The sequence below is a fragment of the Oncorhynchus mykiss genome, chromosome 16 (assembly GCF_057628025.1).
Source record: "Oncorhynchus mykiss isolate SJ-2025 chromosome 16, ASM5762802v1, whole genome shotgun sequence".
NCBI lineage: Eukaryota > Metazoa > Chordata > Actinopteri > Salmoniformes > Salmonidae > Oncorhynchus > Oncorhynchus mykiss.
In genome coordinates, this window is record NC_143037.1 from 47,100,061 (window position 1) to 47,120,842 (window position 20,782).

Consider the following 20,782-nt stretch of genomic DNA (forward strand, 5'->3'; position numbering starts at 1 on the left):
TCAGTTGATCCGTGCATGCTCGGAGTACACGTCCTGGTAATCTGTCTGAATGTTGACCTGTTTAAAGGTCTTGCTCACATCGGCTACGGAGAGCGTGATCACACAGTCGTCTGGAACACCTGGTGCTCTCGTGCATGCTTCAGTGTTGCTTGCCTTGCAGTGAGCATGAAAGGCATTTCGCCCATTTGGTAGGCTCGCATCTGGATGAGCATTTCCTTGCTTATTGACTTATACAGCTCGTTGAGTGTGGTCTAAGTGCCAGCGACGGTTTGTGGTGGTAAATTGACGGCTATGAAAAATATAGATGATCCAGGTAGATAATGTGATCTACAGCTTATCATGAGGTGCGCTACCACGAGCAATAACTTGAGACGACCTTAGTATTAGACATTGAGAAATAGACCCCCCCCCTCGTCTTACCGGACGTAGCTGTTCTTTCCTGCCAATGGAAAACCCAGCCAACCTTATATTAGCTGTGGGAGGCTGTGTGCTCCTCAGGCTTTGTTGCTTTGCTCTGAGCATCATCGTCATCTTTCCAGATGGGGGAGGTCCTTGGAGGTTGTTGGTAAACTATGTGGTAAATAATCAAGGTTTGATTGAACAGAGGCCCTAATTTTAGTACCAGATCAACTCAGACCCTTTAGAATAGAAGAAACACTGCTCTACTTGCAAAGCCTATTAGGGCAGAACAACTCCCAGGGTGTCCCAAATGGCCCCCTATTCCCTTTATGCTCCACTAATTTTGACCAGGACCGATAAGGCTCTCGTCAAACGTAGTGCACTATAAAGGGAACAGGATACCATTTGAGACACAGCTCCAGTCCATTTTCTGTCCCGCTAAAATATTATTTTTCCATGGCATTATTATGATTATTTTCTGGACGGTTCTTTTGGCTGATCCTCTAGTTTTCTCCAGGGTGATTCTCTGCACTGCTCTGACAGAGCTCTCTACTCTGCTCCCTGTTCCCCACACACTCCCCGGGGTTGTTAATGAGTATTAATGTCTAATGGTGGTCTGTCTCCCAGTGGAGTGGAGAGTAGGCTAGGGGGGAGGGCTGCCACGTGGAGGGCTTTGAACGTTGTTTGACAAAGTTCCCCAGTCTGACCTCCCTCTCGGAGAAAGAGACAGCTGTCTGTCTCCACAGTGCTGAAGCTGTAGGGGACCGTCATTACCCTTCGTTGACAATCCTCTCTGTATGGCATTTCGTAGAATCACAGCGAGCGGCCTTGCCTGCCTGCCTGAGAAATAGGCCATCCCTTTGTGTTACCTTGACATAATCAGGGCTATGTAAACATGTCTATGTAGCACCCCCTTAACTCCTCCACACACACACATATCCTCACACACAAACAGCTCAGTGACACTGCTGGTGTGTGAGAATGTCATGTTAATCACACTCAGCATAATCTGTTTTCTCAGAGCGCTGAAAATCCAATTATGCAAATCAAAATCCCATGACACATTGACGGGTAGAGGACATGGCGGGTAGTGGAGGAGGGGAGGGGTGTATATCTTTACCCCTCCTAATGAGATTGATACCCCCACCTCTCCTCGATCCATCCATCCGCCAGTGGGTGTAGCAACATTAGAGGGGGACACAGCCCATAACTCTCCCAATGGAAACCAAGGTCAGGGGTTATAAATGACTGAGGCCACATCTGATTATCCTCTGTATCTATCCACTGTGTGTCTATCACTTTCAGTCCATCTATTTAGCTCCCTCGCTCTCTCTCTCTCCCTTTCTCTCTCTCCCTCCTATTTCTCTCCATCCCCCTGTCACCCTGTCTCAGTCACATGGTGAGAGCTGAAATTTGTCGTGACTGAGGTTAGCTCTCTTTCTGTTTGCCTCCGTGTTATGGTGGTTCCTCAGATATATTTGCTTGCTTCCATTCAACCACAAGCATTAGAGTGGTCGGGCACTTGGTGTGGATGTTGGGCGATAAGGCCCCGCGGTCTGCGTTCCAATTTATCCCAAAGCTGTTCGATGGGGTTGAGGTCAGGGCTCTGTTCAGGCCAGTCAAGTTCTTCCACACCGATCTCGAAACAACCATTTCTGTGTGGACCTCGCTTTGTGCACGGGGGAATTGTCATGCTGAAACAGGAAAGGTCCTTCTCCAAACTGTTGCCACAAAGTTGGAAGCACAGAATCATCTAGAATGTCATTGTATGCTGTAGAATTAAGATTTCCCTTCACTGGAACTAAGGGGCTAGCCCAAACCATGAAAAATAGCCCCAGAGCATTATTCCTCCTCCACCAAACTTTACAGTTGGCACTATGCATTGGGGCAGGTAGCGTTCTCCTGGCATCCACCAAACCCAGATTCGTCCATCGGACTGACAGATGGGGGCCCAACGACATTGAGCTTTACACCACTTGGCATTGTGCATGGTGATCTTAGGCTTGTGTAGCTGCTCAGCCATGGAAACCCAGTTCATGAAGCTCCAGACGAACAGTTATTGTGCTGACGTTGCTTCCAGTGGCAGTTTGGAACTCGGCAGTGAGTGTTGCAACCGAGGACGAACCATTTTTACTGGCTACGTGCTTCAACACCCGCCGGTCCCGTTCTGTGATCTTGTGTGGCCTACCACTTTGCGGCTGAGCCATTGTTGCTCCTCGATGTTTCCACTTCACAAGAACATCCCTTACAGTTGACCGAGGCAGCTCTAGCAGTGCAGAAAGCTGACGAACTGACTTGTTGGAAAGGTGGCGTCCTATGACGGTGCCACGTTGAAAGTCACTGAGCTCTTCAGTAAGGTCATTCTACTGCCAATGTTTGTCTATGGAGATTGCATGGCGGTTTGCTCGATCTTATACACCTGTCAAGCAACGTGTGTGGCTTTAATAGCCCAATCGACTAATTTGAAGCGGTGTCCCCATACTTTTGTATATATAGTGTAGATTGTAGGTTCTATCAATTTAATTGTTTGCACCATTTGTAATCCCCCTTTTATATACATTTATTGTAAAAATGTCTCTATACTTTTCTTCCCCCTACCATCCCTACCCTGATCGGAGTAAACTAACGGACAACAATACTTCTACAGCTACTTACAGCTATTTACTTGTAGTTAATTAGGAATATTTGTATAATTATTTATATTTTTCTCCAAGTGCTGGATTTTCACCCACAGCAGACAATCCACCACTCATTCTGATTTGAACTCCAACCCACCGATCTCCACAGATGAACCCATCTTTCCCAGTATGCCATTTTGCTATTTCTTTTTGTAGAACATCCCTCCATTTTACTATGATGTCGTACGAGGGTCCTGAACCTTCCTATTTGTGACATTTTTATCGATATTGCCCTAATAGTAAATACTTTACCCAAGAGTATAATGATATTTCCCATTGACTGATCATGGTTTATTCAGATCCCCCTAACAATACATTTTGCAGGTCCATCTGAACCCTGATATTATGACATAACAACCATTCCTGGACCTGACTCCAAAAGACAGCCACCGATGGACAGTACCAGAAAATGTGTTCTATTGATTTATTCTTTCCTCGTGGCAGAATCTGCTGACTGTTCAATGCCCTGTATATTGAGCATTCTTTCTGAAGCAAGTATTTTATATAATAGTTTCAATTGAAATTAATGGATTTATGTGTCAATAGTTGTTTTATATGTCAGTTCATAGACCCGATGCCAAGGTAGTGGGACATCAAAAACCTGTTCCCAGCTGACTTGGATTTTATTTGGCTATTGCTGTCAAACCTTTTCAGATTCATACTAATCTATTTAAGCCTGCAATGATTTTTTTTAATGGGTGGCTGACAAACTAATCATAAAATATATATTTTTTAAAGCAATTGTCTCTTCTAATTTTGTGGCAGAGCCATGATGAGTTAATTATAATGTTGTATTTGATTATACACCTCCATACACTGTTGATATGTGATTTGAGTGTTGGTCGAATTAGTGACCATCTGAGTGACGTGCAGCTGTCAGATGTCTTGTCACCGTGGCGATAGCCTACACGATGCAGGGGACAGATGGCTAACAGCCTGTGAGCACGCGTCTGTGTCTGTCTGCCACACACACACACACACACACACACATACAGTTGTCCCATGCGGATATATTAGACTAAAATAAGCGTAGCGGCATAGATGTGTCACTGTCATCTGTCATCGTGGATTAGCGCTAGCCTAGCGTGGTTTCTCTGTCAGATCAATGCAGCTGAACAACACTGACAGGCCTTGTGATGATAATGCCACAAACAAACAAGGAATTAATAGTCACTAATTTGTCAAGTAAAATACTTCAATCGGTCAATAGGATTTGAGAGCAATTAGCTGATTTAGTCATAATAATTATCGTTAAATTGCTGATATAGTATTTCCTCCTACAATTTGCATCTCCCATTCTCTCTTTCGCTCTCTCTCTCTCTCTGTGCTTTTCTTGTATTGAGTAATCTTTCTCTTAAGTGTTTTTTCTCTTTCTCCTTCTCTCTCTCTCTCTCTCTCTATCTCTCCATCAGATGAGCCTGTTGTGGGTGTGAGGGGTTTTGTGCGGGACCCAGCCCACCTTCAGGGCTCCGTCCTGAGGACAGCTCTAAGGAAGAGCGCCCAGGGGTTTGGCTTCACCATCATCGGGGGCGACCGCCATGACGAGTTCCTCCAGGTGAAGAACGTGCTCCGAGACGGCCCTGCCGCGTACGACAACAAGATGGCCTCCGGTGAGTGTAGGAACGTGCGTGTGAACACATACAGACTCTTACACACACACACACACACACACACATCAGCAAGGTTAATCTTCATGGACTGTACAGGGTTCACACCCTGCCTCTTGACAGTAAAACTCCACGTCAGTAACAGTTCATGTTATGGCGAGCGCCCTGATTTGAAGAGGAGCCATATATTTCAGATTTCATAGGTCCCTTGGCTGTGCTTCTTTGCGTACCTATGGTTCTTACGAGCTTATCTAGAAGTGTGGTCATGTATCTTGGATCAGGTTGTGACGTACAGAATATAGTCCATGCTGTCAACAACCATTACTACTAGTGATATACACCTGCCAGTGGCTCATTGGATGCTTGAGGAGAATATTCTTTCTATAGACCGTGTCATCAGATGCGTGGCAGTTATAATGAGTTGTTTATTGCCTGCGATAACGCGTTGGAGCGCTGTACGCCGTATTGTGTCACAACCATAACGATGCTATTGCCCAGCGTTCTAAATGTACAACCGCAAGGGAACAAATGCTCCCATACGTCGTTACCCCTCGCTGTCCTCGAGAATGATTAGATGACCAAATGTACATTTTGATTCCTTAATAATACAGCAATAAGATGCTCTCCAATCCGCGTCCGTTTCTCTGTCGCTGAACCGTCCAGGCTAAGTGTGCCGCTGGCAGTAATTGATGCCAGAGTGGTGCCATTTTAATGAGCATGGAGAGTAATTTGATCTGGACATTGGGTCTCTGAAACGGTCCCATCTCATTTCTGACTCGGGTTCCTTAACTCTGACTCATACTCGAACCGTTCAGGGTGCGTGCGTGCGTGTGCGTGAAGTATGGGCTTAATTACCCGTGTTTGCCCTGACAGTGATTGGCTGTTGATCCATCTTGGTTTGTTCAGCTCATTTATTTAACACAGCGAAATGTTAGATGTGTTTGTTAGCAACAGCTATTGATTGTGTCGGGTGGCTCCTTCGGGGGGGGGGGGGGGGAGGGGGGAGGAGAGAGAGAGAGAGTCCCCGCTAGCCAGCAGTGATGTTTGTGTTGGTTGGAGATGAGAACATTCCCCTACTCTTCATTGATCTGTCTGGGACCAGCTGAGCTAATAAACCCAGGCTAGGATGACAGAGGATGAGGGGAATGATATAAAGTTATCCTGTACCGTACTTCCTTGTTCGTTCATCAACCCCAGAGCAGCTGTGGAGCGGACTCCAAGGAACTGCGTTTCAGCTCTTGACCTGAATGTGCTTTGGAATGGGCACGTTGTACCAAAGTGATCCAAACAGACTTGTGGTTTAATTGACTCTATTCTCTGGACCTTGTCACTATGTCACGACTAAACCACAGCGCTCTAGGAATGTACCCATCAGTACCCAATGCTGATACATCTTCCCTCCTATTTCTCCTCTCCTTCCGCTCTACCAGGTGATGTGATCGTGGACATCAACGGCTTGTGTGTCCTGGGGAAGACCCATGCCGATGTGGTTCAGTTGTTTCAGTCTGTCCCAGTCAACCAGTACGTGGACATGGTGCTGTGTCGGGGCTACCCCCTGCCTGAGGACACCGGTGGGAGTGACGATGCCGCAGGGGATGTAGCCACCGCCCTGCCTCTGGCCCCCGAGGCCAGCCCGTCACCTTCCACTTCCAACACCAAGGACATCCACTACGTCACCAGCCCAGATGGCACCCTTCCTAGACAGGTACAGTCAGAAGAAGATGGGCCATCCTGCTGATCCCGGGTTCCTCTCTAGGATTCTTCTTTCTTGGGAATTTTTCCTGTTCTGTTTTTGATTGCTGTTAGGGGTCTAGGCTGGGCTTCTCTTAAAGCACTTTGTGACAACTTCTGGGAAAAAAAGAAAAAAAAGGGGCTTTATAAATAGATTTGGGTTGATTGATTGACAGACCACCGCAACTGCAGTACCAACCATGACCAACGGGGGGCGCCACTATCCTGAGGGTCCAGACCCCACACTGCTGCAGCCGGAGCTGGTGGGTGTGCCCCTGGTGAAGGGGCCGGGAGGGTTCGGCTTTGCCATCGCAGACTGCCCCCTGGGCCAGAAGGTACCATTTATATCTGGGTGACGAGTTGTCGGTTTTGTTTTATGTCTGGAAAAATGAATTCTGGCAACACTTCACTATAGCTGGCCTCGTGTATACCGGATTGTTATAATAATGCCTTATGTAGCAGTAGCTGTTGCAAAGACTTTATAAAAGTTCATTAAGAGTTACCGAATGTACTTTTTCCGGAGGATAAGTAAGGTAATCTAATGTGACATAGCTTAACCGAATCCAATCCAATCGAAACCTATTGGAATGTCATTTCAGGTGAAGATGATCCTGGATGCCCAGTGGTGCCGTGGCCTGCTGAAGGGGGATGTTATCAAGGAGATCAACCGTCAGAACGTCCAGACACTGAGCCACGCCCAGGTGGTGGACATCCTCAAAGACCTGCCGGTGGGCAGCGAGGTCCACGTCCTGGTACTCAGGGGAGGTGAGAGAGAGCGGGGGATGGTGGGGGGAGATGCATAGGAGGTGGTGCCTTCATCACAGTCAACATACTGGGATTCAGAGGAGCTGCGAGACTAAACTGTACACTGCCACATTAGTGATGTCATGACTTTTTAGTGTGACGGGGTCGTGCGGCTGTGAATACGTACTGTAGTAATAGAAGTTCCTCTCGGAAGTCAATTAGATGGCCGTTCAGCTCCTCAGCAGCCGGCCCTCCCAGAGGCCAGCCCCAGAGCCAGCCACCGTTTAATAAAGCAATTTCATGCTCGTCTATCCCACTATCTATTTCCCATTTGCACCTCTGCATACAAGCAGGCAGGCTCAGAGAGCAGTAATAGTGGGGCTGTGAATATGATACCTTGACCAGAAAGGTGAGGAGGAGTGGATGCTAGTGGGAGTTAGATTCAAGTGTCTCTAGTGTTTGGCCAGATAGTTAGATAAGCATTCAGTGGCAGACAGCCTAACAGAGGCAGTCTGACATTTTGGACGACGGAAAGTGATATTGGCCCTGCTCACCACTTCAAAGAGGATGCTGTCACTGAATAAACTGAAGAGCTCTTTCCGTTTTGCCTGCACTACAATAGCCAAGATGCTGTACGTTGTGTTGACCCACAGAAATATGCTCCAATACTCTGAGGAATGCTAAGGAGTCAAGATGCAGCATGTTCACCTGGGGACGCGTGCTCCAGTGCTCTGAAGGAGTCAAGATGCAGCATGTTCACCTGGGGACGTGTGCTCCAGTGCTCTGAAGGAGTCAAGATGCAGTATTTTCAGCCAGAGAGTTTGTTTGTTGTGAGGAGGCCTGGGGGAGGGAGCAGATTCAGGTTGTGCTGTTGACTGCTCCAGGGAAGGATGTGGGGCGACTGATGGAGGGGCTAGCAGGAGACCACAGCCTGGTCCGGTAGGAGACCGACCACAGCCTGGCCTGGCAGGAGACCAACCACAGCCTGGCCTGGCAGGAGACCGACCACAGCCTGGCCTGGCAGGAGACCGACCACAGCCTGGCCTGGCAGGAAACCGACCACTGCCTGGCCTGGCAGGAGACCGACCACAGCCTGGCCTGGCAGGAGACCGACCACAGCCTGGCCTGGCAGGAGACCGACCACTGCCTGGCCTGGCAGGAGACCGACCACTGCCTGGCCTGGCAGGAGACCGACCACAGCCTGGCCTGGCAGGAGACCGACCACAGCCTGGCCTGGCAGGAGACCGACCACTGCCTGGCCTGGCAGGAGACCGACCACTGCCTGGCCTGGCAGGAGACCGACCACTGCCTGGCCTGGCAGGAGACCGACCACTGCCTGGCCTGGCAGGAAACCGACCACTGCCTGGCCTGGCAGGAGACCGACCACAGCCTGGCCTGGCAGGAGACCGACCACTGCCTGGCCTGGCAGGAGACCGACCACTGCCTGGCCTGGCAGGAGACCGACCACAGCCTGGCCTGGCAGGAGACCGACCACTGCCTGGCCTGGCAGGAGACCGACCACTGCCTGGCCTGGCAGGGTTATCAGGACGGGTGTTTAACTGTAGAGTTCCCTCTGAGATCACCTAGGGGCTGAGGTGTAGAACCTGGGTCTATGCTCAGGGGGTAACATCAGCTCTCCACCACTGACACAGAGAGGGGGAACAAGAACTTGTCTCCTCGGCTGACCACACTACACACTCAGAAGCCTCCAGGGTCCTTCCGCTGTGCAGTATTGGGGCTTGCCCTATGTGGTACTAGTAATATCAATGTCACCATTCCCCATGGTCAATGAAAGGTGGTGACTAGCTGTGTGTCATACAGCTAGATATACACCCCTGGGTCATCCCTTCATGGTGACTGTGCTTCTCTTAATGAGGGTGAACTGCTGAGCCCTTATCTGAATAGACTGTCTGACTTGTGGTGGCAGGTGTGGACAATACATTACAAGGTTAACCCACGGCGAGGCACAATGTCATATCTCTTCTCTCATCCCTCTTCCCTCGGTCTGTTTCTCTGCTGAGATCAGAGATCCTTCCCATGCTGATGTTTGAGAATAGTGCCACCAGCTGGTTAAGTTGAACCATGATCTCCCTGGCTTTAGTATCAGAGAGGAGAGCAGGGAGAGAGGATGTATGGGGCTACGGTCATGGCCCCTCCCCTTCCAGCATTGGGGAACATCCTGTGCCCACGCGCGCCACGTCTATTTCTATGGCCACAAACACTACAGATGACACAATCTGTTCACACCCCAACTTGTTGGAGGAGAGAACATGTCAAGTTTATTTCCTGCTATTCTATACATTTTGCCATGTGTGTTCATGTGATATTTCAGTGACTCGAACATTACTCCCAAAAAAGAAACCTAGCTAAAAAATGTCAGCTGACATGGGCTAGTTGATCTGGACATTTCTGCCCAGTTATAAATATAGAAATAAATATATACAATGATGGAAAATAGGAAAACTGAGGATGCACTACCCGATTTCGAAAATGGCACCTTGTGCTATTACAACTTGAAAGCCGGACTGACCCCTGCGCCGTCCGGCCCTGCCGATCCCTCTCGCCCCCCCCCCCCCTTAGAGGGCGTGCCCCACCGTTTGGGAACCACTGCACTAAAGCAGATGAAAGAGGATGTGTCCACAGCAGAGCAGGAGGAATAGAGTAGAGAGAAGTAGAGAGAGATTATTATACTTCACACATCCAGCACATTAACCCAGTCATCCCTCTAAGGCACAACCTGTCCTCCGTAATACATTGGTATTATACTGTATTGAGTCATCTTTCTGTCTAATAACGTTGTTTTTCTCTCTCCCTCTCTCTCCCCAGGTCAGACATCTCCTGTGAAGTCTCTAAAACCTGTAAGTTCAAATAAATGCTTTTAATTACCCTTCTCCTCTCTTCCAGAGACTCTCCCCGTGGCCTCTACGGGGGATTCTAATCAGAGATGTGTGTCCCAAATGGCGCCCTATTCCCTATGTAGTGTGCTACTTTGACCAGGGTCCATAGGGCTCTGGTCAAAGTAGTGCACCATGTAGGGAATAGTACCATTTGGGACTCACCTAGAGAGTGTAGAGCGGGTCTGGGAACATAAATGGAAACACAGGGCTTTTAAACCCCAGATGAATTATTAAAACAAGCCCTGATATAACTTTGTCTTAGTTTCATTCCCCACCAACAGCAGTCTGCTGTAGAGATCCGTACATTATTCAGGGAGCTGTTCGCGAGCCACACGCTCGCTGGTATTATTTTTGGAGGCAGCCGGCTGACTCGGATGGGTGAATGTGCTCCTGGCAAACAGTTATTTAACATCCTGGCTGGTAGTAGCTATACTGTGTAACAGTGTTTTTAAGCTGTAAATCCATGTTCAACAGTTCTGATGTGCCGCCTTTTACAACAGAGTATACGTGTCTACTGGGTCAACAACAGAGAATTGTATTGAGATATAATACATCCAAATGGAAGAATCCGGCTCAGTGGAAGTTTTTTTCCCTACAGCTTTTATGAGGGACTGTGTTAACAAAGGCCGGCACTGCAGACACTAGTGGAAAACGTCTAAGAGTAGTTTGAGAGTACAGAAGAACATGTCCTGTCTTGCTAAATCCAGCACTATTACCCCGACGTGCCTTGAGTTGTAGATGATGCTATACGGGCCATTTTTAAAAAAGGTGATGTAGAGTTTAATTGAATCGTCTGGTTTGTTGTGTTGCAGTGCACTGCTCCCATGTCGCAGCAGAGGCAGGAGAGGCAGGAGAAGGAGATGTCCACCAGCACCGAGACCCTCAGCCCCGCAGACCCAGCCTTGACCCCGGCCCCCCAGCCCCTTCCCTTCCCCCCCAACACCATGCGCTCAGCCTCCCCCAAACCCGACCCCTCACAACTCTACCTCAAGTCCAAGGCCCTGCTGGACAGCAAGCGTGAGTATACAGTACATACCATTTCCTTACGCGACAGCCCATGTGTATCGACGGGGTGCCAGTCTCACACATCGCTCTTCTTAACCCTCACTGTTCTCATGAGTACTGAACATAGAAGGTGTTCGGTCTTTGCCTGTTCCTCTATAGCAGCGGTGAATTCAATGTGTCCTCTTCCTTTCCCTCATTTTCCCCGTCCAGCCCCCAACACCAAGGACCTAGATGTGTTCATCAAGAGGAACCAGGAGTCGGGCTTTGGTTTCCGCGTTTTAGGAGGAGAGGGGCCAGATCAGCCCGTAAGTACCCTCCCAGAGAGACTGCCGGTTCGGCCAGCATGAAGACTCCGGGCACACTGTGGGCTGTTTAGCCGGACCCAGACTAAGCCTTGTGGTTTAAATGGGTTACCTCCAATGACCACGAGTATGCTTAATCTGGATCTGGGAAACTGGCTCTAAATCTGGTTAAAGTTATGCCCCTGTGTTTGTGGCTTAGATAAATGTCATCATGCCCTCCTTTGTTCCCTGGCTTCAGGTGTACATTGGTGCCATCGTACCCCTGGGAGCGGCAGAGAAGGACGGGCGTCTGCGGGCAGGTGATGAGCTCATGTGTATCGACGGGGTGCCAGTAAAGGGCAGATCTCACAAGCAGGTGCTGGAGCTGATGACCAACGCTGCCCGCAACGGACAAGTCCTGCTTACAGTCCGCAGGAAACTCGCTCACACAGGTGTGTGTGTGTGCATGTGTGTGTTTATGCAACTCTTTTAAAAGTGATGATCGCTGTGAGAAGTGCTGTAGATGTCAGATCCAGTCGTGGGAGATGATTTACATAACAAACAGGGAAACAAGACGAGTTCTGTTCTGGTCTGTTATATCTTGACGGATGGACAGACTGGAGCCCCTGCTGTACGCAGCTTTGTTTACACACACAAATAAGCTTCAATGACAAGAGAGAACACTTTTGAAATTGCTTTTGGATTTTATGTATTGTAATGACAGACGTGGTTGAACTGGAAGAATGAAGCATCAATCATAGACGCGTTGCGGTTGATATCCAGACTTGACAAAGATTTTCACTCCAAATATTGATTTCCTATTCTGTGTTCAGTTCAGATATGCCGTACACACATCAGACTCTTTCAGTACAGTAATTGTGGGGTTCATTTTGAAATGAGCACTGGAACGGCATTGGATCAGCCTAAAGGGATAATGTGGTGGCATAAACTGAGCATTATAAAACCACTTATTGTCTTTGAGCTTTCATATGAATGGCTGAGAGAGACCATCAACAATGTCAAAATTAGGTGATTCAAATGTAAATGGTAATCTTCCCCAAATGAACCCATCCGTGTGTGTGCGCGCGTGTGTGTGCGTGTGTGTGCGCGTGTGTGCGCGCGTGTGTGTGCGCGCGCGTGTGTGTGTGTGTGTGTGCGCGCGTGTGTGTGTGCGCGCGTGTGTGTGTGCGCGCGTGTGTGTGTGCGTGATCAGAGGAGGACGTTGGTGGTGGTCAGCAGAAGGTGGCTCCAGCCCTGGTTAACGGCTCTCCCAAGCTGCTCCGCATCGAGGTCCCTACGGCCAGCTCCCCCCAACACCCAGAGTGCTACAACGTCACCCTGCAACGCAAAGACAACGAAGGCTTCGGCTTCGTAATCCTGACCTCCAAGAACAAGCCGCCTCCCGGAGGTAAGAGAGAGGGAGAATCCCTATCATAGACCGTTCAGCTCGGCTAGTCTGATTACAGGGGTTCTTCCTTTCAAAGTTTGGAGCTTACGCCGCGGCGGTTTGTGGTAGATGGTGGCAGATTGTGGTAAATTGCGTCATTCTGGCAACAATGGCTGACACTTAAATAACGCGCCATAGAATTCTGTGGCGTCCCGCAAGCTGTGCTGCAGTACGGCTGGTAGTACATTGAAAAACAATTACTGCCTCACAAGCACCATCTGCACTGTACCTGACAGGGCTGAGCTAAATGGTCCTGTCATCTCGTTCTCTCTCTCTCTCTCGCTTTAGTTATCCCTCACAAGATCGGCCGCATCATCGAGGGCAGTCCCACGGACCGCAACGGTCAGCTGAAGGTGGGCGACCGTATCTCAGCTGTCAACTCCCAGTCCATCGTGGAACTGTCCCACAACGACATTGTCCAGCTCATCAAGGAGGCCGGCAACACTGTCACCCTCACTGTGGTGCCGGAGGATGGTAAGAACTTCCACAGACACGCGGAACTCAGGGATATCGAGTCCTACTTGAAATGGGAGTCTGTAGTCTTTTTTTTGTTTATGTTTACTGTAGAGCTACGAAGTTTGTTAGTCTCGCATTACCCGTTTTTTGTTTTGTTATTTTGATATTGTTCGAAGGGAAAGAGGAATGGTACGGAGTTGAGATGACTGGTGAAGATGAAGTGCTAGTGTGCATGACATTCCATACTGAAAGTCTTCTATGTGTTCTTTTAGAGAATAGTGGTCCTGCATCTGAAACCAGCTCAGCCAAGCAGAGCCCTGCAACACAGCACAGAGCTGTGGGCCAGCAGCCTGCCAGCCACACTGACAGGTACAGGAGTGGACACACACACACACACACACACCGCTACATGGCCCATCCTGAAGAGGAAAGGAGGAAAGAGAAGGATTAACAGAGGGTGGTTTTCCTGCACTCTCTCTTTGATCTATCTTCCTGTTTAAACCAGATTACCTGTCAGACTTAATCCATTACTACAGACCGATAATTCCCCTCTCCTCCCCTAACTCTCTCTCTCTCTCTCTCTCTCTCTCTCTCTCTCTCTCTCTCTCTCTCTCTCTCTCTCTCTCTCTCTCTCTCTCTCTCTCTCTCTCTCTCTCTCTCTCTCTCTCTCTCTCTCTCTCTCTCTCTCTCTCTCTCTCTCTCTCTCTCTCTCTCTCTCTCTCTCTCTCTCTCTCTCTCTCTCTCTCTCTGCTCACTGTGTGGTTTCACCCTGGATCTCTCCTCATTTCCCTTTTCTCTTCTCTAATCAAGTCAAACCCTTCCTCCTTCTCGGTAATCTCTAACACATGGCTAGGGTCAGGCAGGTCTCTGGAAGTAAGGGGAGCAAGAGAGGGAGGCTGTTGACTCGGCACTCTTAAGTATGTAAACTCTCCCCGTTAGACAGAGGCAGTCTGGGAAAGCACACATTTTTAAGAAGGACTCTTTAATATCACTGACGCTCAGCTCCCACAATTGATTGTCATGAGCTCTGCAAGCGCCAGCTACTTTAGTTTACAGAACAAGCAGCTGGTCTCTTCAGCAGAATTGCAGCGTGTACAATTTACCCCACTGCTGTACAATCACACTGAAGGAAAGAGACACTCAGAACCCTGTGAAGGATGAAACCTGTCCGGTACTGTAGATGCAGAGAACACTGACACTGTGATGTTTTGTCTGTGACTGTTTAGGAATGAAGACCCTCTGGAGTTGAAGTCCGTCCCACCCAGCGAGCTGGGACAACTCATCACCTCGGGCCCCAAGCAGGTGAGGCTATGGCGATAAACGGTCAAACCCTGTGTCTTTCCGTGTGTTGTTTATTGCTGCGTTTGTGTTTTTTTTTACATTGGGTACCCGAATATCATCAAGCTTGCAATCACACATCTATTACAACATAATCATGACATTATAGCTAAACGTTAGCTGAATAACTGAATTGAACGTGGTAGAGATGTATATTTTCTCTGGATCAGGGCTGTTTCCACGTGGAGCTGGAGCGAGGCCAGCGGGGGTTTGGCTTCAGTCTGCGGGGAGGGAAGGAGTACAACATGGGCCTGTTCATACTGAGACTGGCGGAGGAGGGCCCTGCGCTGAAAGACGGCAGGATTCACGTGAGTCAACCCAGGGCGTTAATACTTGCTCTCATAAATGGGGGCTTCTTCTGTTCGTTCTATGAGAATGGGTACAAAACTACATGTGTGATGAAAGGCGTCTGTGAGCGAGAACCAGTTTTAACTCGTTTAACCCGTTTCTACTGTCATGTTTTTTAATTGCACCTTTATTTAACTAGGCAAGTCAGTTAAGAACTAATTATTATTTTACAATGGCGACCTACCCCGGCTGAACACTCCCCTAACCCATCCCTGTGGGATGTCGTGTGTGTGTGTGTGTGTGTGTGTGTGTGTTGTTACCACAGGTTGGAGATCAGATCGTGGAGATCAATGGCGAGCCCACCCAAGGCATCACACACACCCGGGCCATCGAGCTGATCCAGGCTGGGGGCACTAAGGTCCTGCTGCTCCTCAGACCTGGCCTGGGCCGGGTCCCCGACCCCAGTGAGTGACCTCGGACTCGATAGGACGAATACTCTACTCAAACACACACGGAAGAGTGACCATGTTCTCAACCAGAGAATTAGAATCCAAACTCGACACACAGCCTCCTCAGACACTTGCTGCTGCTTAAGATACACATACGTATAGAAGACTGACCATGGACTAACCATGTGCGTTCTAGTATTGTATTTCTAGAATACTATTTATTCTACTTGTAGGGTCTCAACACTGCTCAAACACTTACAACTCCTTCCAAAACACACACACATTATAACCCAGGTTTTACAGTACCTCCCTTTTTTTGCATGTGAAGGCTGTTGCAGGCGTCTCTCTTTACCTTTCTCTCTCTCTCTCTCTCTCTCGCTCTCTCTCTCGCTTTATATCGCTCTATCTATCTGGCTCTACCTCTCTGTCTGGCTGTCCTGGCACTGTTCTCTGTCTCTCTCTCTCTCTCTTCTTCCTCCCTGTAGGTGTGAACTCTTCTTCCTCCACCCTGTGCTTCTACATGAAACCAGAGCATCACTAGTGGCCTCACTGCTTTTCTTGGTCTGTCCCTAATAACCTTGGTAAACCACCTCGTTCTCCTCTCTCCTCCTCTTTGCCTCTGTTCTCTCCTTTTAAAATGAGCTTCTGTCTATCTCTCCTCCTTGCCCCCTCAATCAGAACTGGATGGCTCCTCTCATAACAGCCTTATGCCCTAGACAAGATCTCGTAGGATGAGAGCTTCTCTAACTGTGACCTGCAGGAGGTGGTCTGAACGGAGGCAGTGGCTCCTGGGAAACAAGTTTACTAACTAAGGTCTCAATTCAATCAATCATAGATAAAGGAAATTGCACTACAGTACAGGTTCCCTCTGAATGTTAATGCGGTACTAGAGGTGTTTACCATGAAAAGACAGAGTTATTTTTCTCAAGGACAAAACCAATCATGGCCTTAAAATAGAGTTAGCATTCTGAGTGAAACTGCAGTTTTTCTTTATCTGCAATTGATTGAATTGGGGCCCGAGACCCACGCTGGAGTACGACGTGGCTCTAGAGCCCCCCGAGGTTGTTTTAAGGTTATTACAGAACCCAAACACTGACGCCACTGAACGCACACGACATCACAATGATTGAGACCAGGAGAAAGTCGTTAACTAGATGTTGATCAATGGGAAGGAGGGCAAATGTTAAGAACGTGTGTGTGCGTTCACCGGTATCAACTCTTTCCTGTCCTGAGATGAATAAGAATGGATTTCTATGAGTTGTTCCTCATAGAAATGGAAAACCCCATTTCAGCTCCAATAAGTCCATCTCACTTGCTGGTTCTCCGCTACATCTTTGCTCTCTCAATCACGCCGGTGCTACTCTTATCAGCTCGAGGGGGAAATTGAAACGTCAGCCGTGCGACTATGGAGAAAACCTTGCACCTACCTCCCTTTGATGTCACTGGCCTCCACTGATACATATCTCACATTCATATTGTCTATTTGACTCAAAAGCTCATATTTGAAAGGTTATAATTGGGAAAGTAGAGAAAGAAATGAATTGTGTTATATGTGCTCTTATTTTAAGAGATTTAAAGATACTTCACCACCTTCACATATTGAATATACAATTACATCCCAGACTTTAATATAACTGTGATATTGAAGCAGATTGGAAAGACAGCAATCTGTTTTTTTTCTTTCTCTCAGTTAGCTAGAGGTGAAACCATTTCATTTCTCATTCACTATGACTCTCAATGCCTTTATTCCAGGTATGAAGGAGAAAGTGAACATTTCACCCTCAAGCTTTCCAAGACTCTCTGCATCCGGCCAGCAGTCATCCCCCGCTTCTCCATCCTCCATCTCCCTGTCCACCTCTGAGCTGTCCCCGCCCTCGTCCGCCAACACCACTGCCCCCGAAGAGCCCTCTGACTGGGACATGTCCGCTGCTGCTGCCCCCTCCCCCTCCAGGCTGCTGGAGCCCAACAAGGCCAGAGGGCAGCAGCCTCACCACCACAGGGGACACACCAGTCCCAACACCCTCCCCAAGAAGAGTGACTCCATGTCCCACAGCAACAAGCATGCTAGCCCCAAGAGAGCCACGGAAGCCCGGGCTGATACCAAAGAGCGCTCCCAGAGCCCCAGGAAGACAGGCAGAGGTGACCGAAGCCAGGCAGGGACTGTTGAAAACAAGAACGAGTCTTTAGAGGGAGACGTAAGAAGGGAGAGGAAGGCCCACAGCCACGGCCAGAGAGAGCGCCGGGAGGGCAGAGAGGGACGCTCTTCCAGCCCCAGGAAGACCACCCCTAGGAGGGATCCAGAGGCAGGAGTCTCTAGGCAGCCCTCAAGGGGCCAGGATGAGGGTCAGAGGCGTTCTGGAGGGCAGCAGCATCCCAGCTCCAACCCGGCCTCTGGAGAGGGCACGCAGGGGGGAGAGAGGAGGAGGAGTAATCAGGAGGAGGACCCCACTCGCAGACAGGAGAGGGAGAGCGAAGGTTGGGGAACCAGCGAGAGCCGTAGGAAGGACAGGGGGGCGGCGCCTCATAGATCCCACTCCCAGACACAGAGGGAGAAGGCACGGCCAGACTCTGAGGGCGGAACCCTGCATCGCAGAGAGGGGGGTCAGAGAGAGGGAAGAGAGAGCAAGCACAGAGAGGCGGCTGAGGAGGAGAATCAGAGTGATACCAGGGGTAGCACAAGTAGTGCTGCTATCCAGGAGCACACATATAACGGGAACCCTAGCAGTAAGAAACCGGCCACCATCACCCCGGGGCCGTGGAAGGTCCCCAGCTCAGCCAAGATACACCCTCATGCGGAGGGTAACTGATGCGTTGTAGACAGACTAACCCGTCCATAACAGATGCATACAAGACTACAGTTCTGCTCACCTGCATTGATGATATTTAGAATGGACCAATGAGGAGTGTAGGGGATTGAGGTTATTTTGCATCACTGTGTTACTCCTCATCATCACATTGCCTCCTATTGCATATCAATGATTATTTTCACAGTTTGCCTCAGCCAACCTTCCAGGCTGCCTTAATGTTCAAAGTGCAGTCAGTTTGTGGCTCTGCAGTGGTAGTGGGTGCCTGTCTGATGTGAAGGACAGTGAAATCCAATCTGTTTTGTGCCAATCAGAGACTCGGACATGCTGGGAAGGGAGTTGGTTCATGTCCTGTATAATCCTTTCTGTGAAACTCTTTTTGTCGGTAATGAAAGGAGGCTTTGATGAAGGATGCTGCTTGTCACTCTGTATGAAGGTTTGAAGGATGGGCTCGTATCCAGGCAAAATCACTCAGCGTTTTGTGTTCCTGGTGGGATTGATCCACTGCTGTGTCCCTGATGGGTGTATAAAAGAGGTGATGGCGATTACTCCTCGAGTCACTGGGAGATGAAGGGGGGTTGGGTTTTCAATGATTGTCTGTCCATATCCAGTCCAGTCATGCTCTCTGTGTAGACTCTGAATCGCTGTTATCAGCTTTGCAGTAGATTTTAGATCATTACGACAACGCTTTATATGCATCTATCTGATGACCATACACTTGTGGTTAGGTATATTGTTTACTTACTGCTACACGTGTGTTTATTATGAAGCACATAGTAATTTATTGAGATGAACTATGACAAAGTATATATATATATACATATACGTGTATATATATATATATATATACACACACACACACTATCTACGTATTCATATGCTACATTTGGATGTAGTGAGCTAAGCATAGAAATAGAATGTGTAGAAGAGACATAACCACTAAAAAATGTAAATGTGTTTTTTTAGCCACATAGACACCTGTGGGAGTACTTCAAAAATTGCTCATGACTACTGTGTTCTATTGTACATTGCATCACTGTATCAATTGACCTGTGCCACCATGTTGGATGAGCCACGTAAATGACATATGGACTACTAGATAATTGTGTATGTCAGTCTATGATCCCTATACATTCTATTTCTATCCATTCACAGCCTGTTCCATCCTTGATCCGTGTTGTTGTTTATTGTCAGCAGCTATTTAAGGTCTTCTGGCAAAATGTGTATACTACAAGCTGACAGGTATTTATTTTAGATATTGCTGTAGCTTTGACTGTACGTTATCTCATGTGTCTTATTTAGCAAGGTGTTTCCTAATCTAAATGTGGGGGTAAATTAGCTGTATAAACAGATTGACGTTCAAAGTTGAGACCTTTGCAATTTTTTTTGTTGCGACATAGCAGTTTTTCTTATTCTAACGTGCACATCAAAATGTGCTTTGAATTGTGCACCAGTCCAAGATGTTAATATTCAATCAATCTAAAGACTACAGTAATACCCAGGTAATACCAAACATATCGTGGTTTATTCTGATACACTTTAGACTATAGTGCCCTCTCCTGGAGGAAGTAAAGAAACGGTCAGAATCCCTGAAACCCGAGTTTCACGACCACTACATAATGTTAAACAATTGTTATGGTATAGCCTACTCTGTTTTAGGGCATAAATGATGTAGCATGTATGAAACATATCTACTAAGACCTTTACGTTTGTGTGTCCAGCTTAAAGTCTGTTTAAACAAAGCAGTCTTTTCTTCCTAGCAACCATGGAAAACAAGGGATTTTACGTACGGCATTGAATTATGCACTCACAATGTATGGAGTAGCTTTCAAATGAAAATCTATTGAGAAACGGATTAGTCCGCGATGCTTGTCCTGTGGTGTGGTTCAATTCACATTTTGCCATCTCTTGATAAAATCTTAGAAAAGTATACTGATTTTGATGAACTCTTCAGTTATGTATAGTTTCCCTTTTACATCCTTATTGTTCATGTCACGTGTGTCTATATAATAATGTGGCCTTGCATTGCTTCAACAGAACAGCCTTCTGGTCTCTACATTATGTGGTAGTTGTAAATGTTTATAAATTGTACAGCACCTGTATAAATACTTACCTTCATTCCCCAAAAAATGATGTAAATCGCTCTATTATTTTTTTAAGTAATTAAGAAGAAAATAAAATGGTGAGAGGAAGTAACCTGGTCTTGGCGTTCTGTTCATGCACTGATAAATAAAGTTTGAAAACATACTCATATTCCTTTGTGTAAAGTGTATTTAATGGTACAATGAATCTGTCCTGTCTGCCGTAATAACCACTGGTGGGAAAAGTACCCAATTTTCATACTTGAGTAAAATGATTTGGTTTGAAATATTTGAAAGTATCAAAATAACTATGCAGCTTTATTTGCAAGTACAATATGCAGAATATATTATAGAATACATTTTTTTGAGAAAAACATGATATGCATAGGACGGACAGCTCATTACCAAATTACATTTGAAATGTTTTGAACGGTGCGCGCCATTGCGCGGGACAGACATTCAGTAGGCTGTCTGTCAGAGGCGCTCGGGTTATAAAAAAAACATTACGTCAGCTGTAGTGATTGCGTGCAGAGACGCACGTATTGCCCAAAAAGGAACTTCAACTCCCATACAGCCC

At 47.7% G+C, this 20,782-nt stretch overlaps 1 protein-coding gene across 4 annotated transcripts in view; it reads left to right on the plus strand.

The window, feature by feature from the left end:
• The window catches only part of LOC110492084 (membrane-associated guanylate kinase, WW and PDZ domain-containing protein 3), a 195,424-nt gene extending 175,047 nt beyond the window's left edge, over nucleotides 1-20,377 (plus strand). For 3 of the 4 annotated variants that reach the window (XM_036947015.2, XM_036947016.2, XM_090202974.1), the window contains 15 exons: nucleotides 4,490-4,687; nucleotides 6,115-6,389; nucleotides 6,592-6,750; nucleotides 7,015-7,180; nucleotides 9,986-10,017; nucleotides 10,869-11,073; nucleotides 11,272-11,366; nucleotides 11,602-11,794; nucleotides 12,556-12,750; nucleotides 13,078-13,263; nucleotides 13,518-13,614; nucleotides 14,472-14,547; nucleotides 14,754-14,891; nucleotides 15,197-15,335; nucleotides 17,073-20,377. In XM_036947015.2, coding sequence (XP_036802910.2) covers nucleotides 4,490-4,687; nucleotides 6,115-6,389; nucleotides 6,592-6,750; nucleotides 7,015-7,180; nucleotides 9,986-10,017; nucleotides 10,869-11,073; nucleotides 11,272-11,366; nucleotides 11,602-11,794; nucleotides 12,556-12,750; nucleotides 13,078-13,263; nucleotides 13,518-13,614; nucleotides 14,472-14,547; nucleotides 14,754-14,891; nucleotides 15,197-15,335; nucleotides 17,073-18,127 — 3,209 coding nt within the window. In that variant the 3' untranslated portion in view covers nucleotides 18,128-20,377. Of the gene's footprint in view, nucleotides 1-4,489; nucleotides 4,688-6,114; nucleotides 6,390-6,591; nucleotides 6,751-7,014; nucleotides 7,181-9,985; nucleotides 10,018-10,868; nucleotides 11,074-11,271; nucleotides 11,367-11,601; nucleotides 11,795-12,555; nucleotides 12,751-13,077; nucleotides 13,264-13,517; nucleotides 13,615-14,471; nucleotides 14,548-14,753; nucleotides 14,892-15,196; nucleotides 15,336-15,805; nucleotides 15,902-17,072 lie in introns of all 4 variants that reach the window. The other variant, XM_036947018.2, reaches the window with a different exon arrangement.
• Nucleotides 20,378-20,782: the final 405 nt, after the last annotated feature.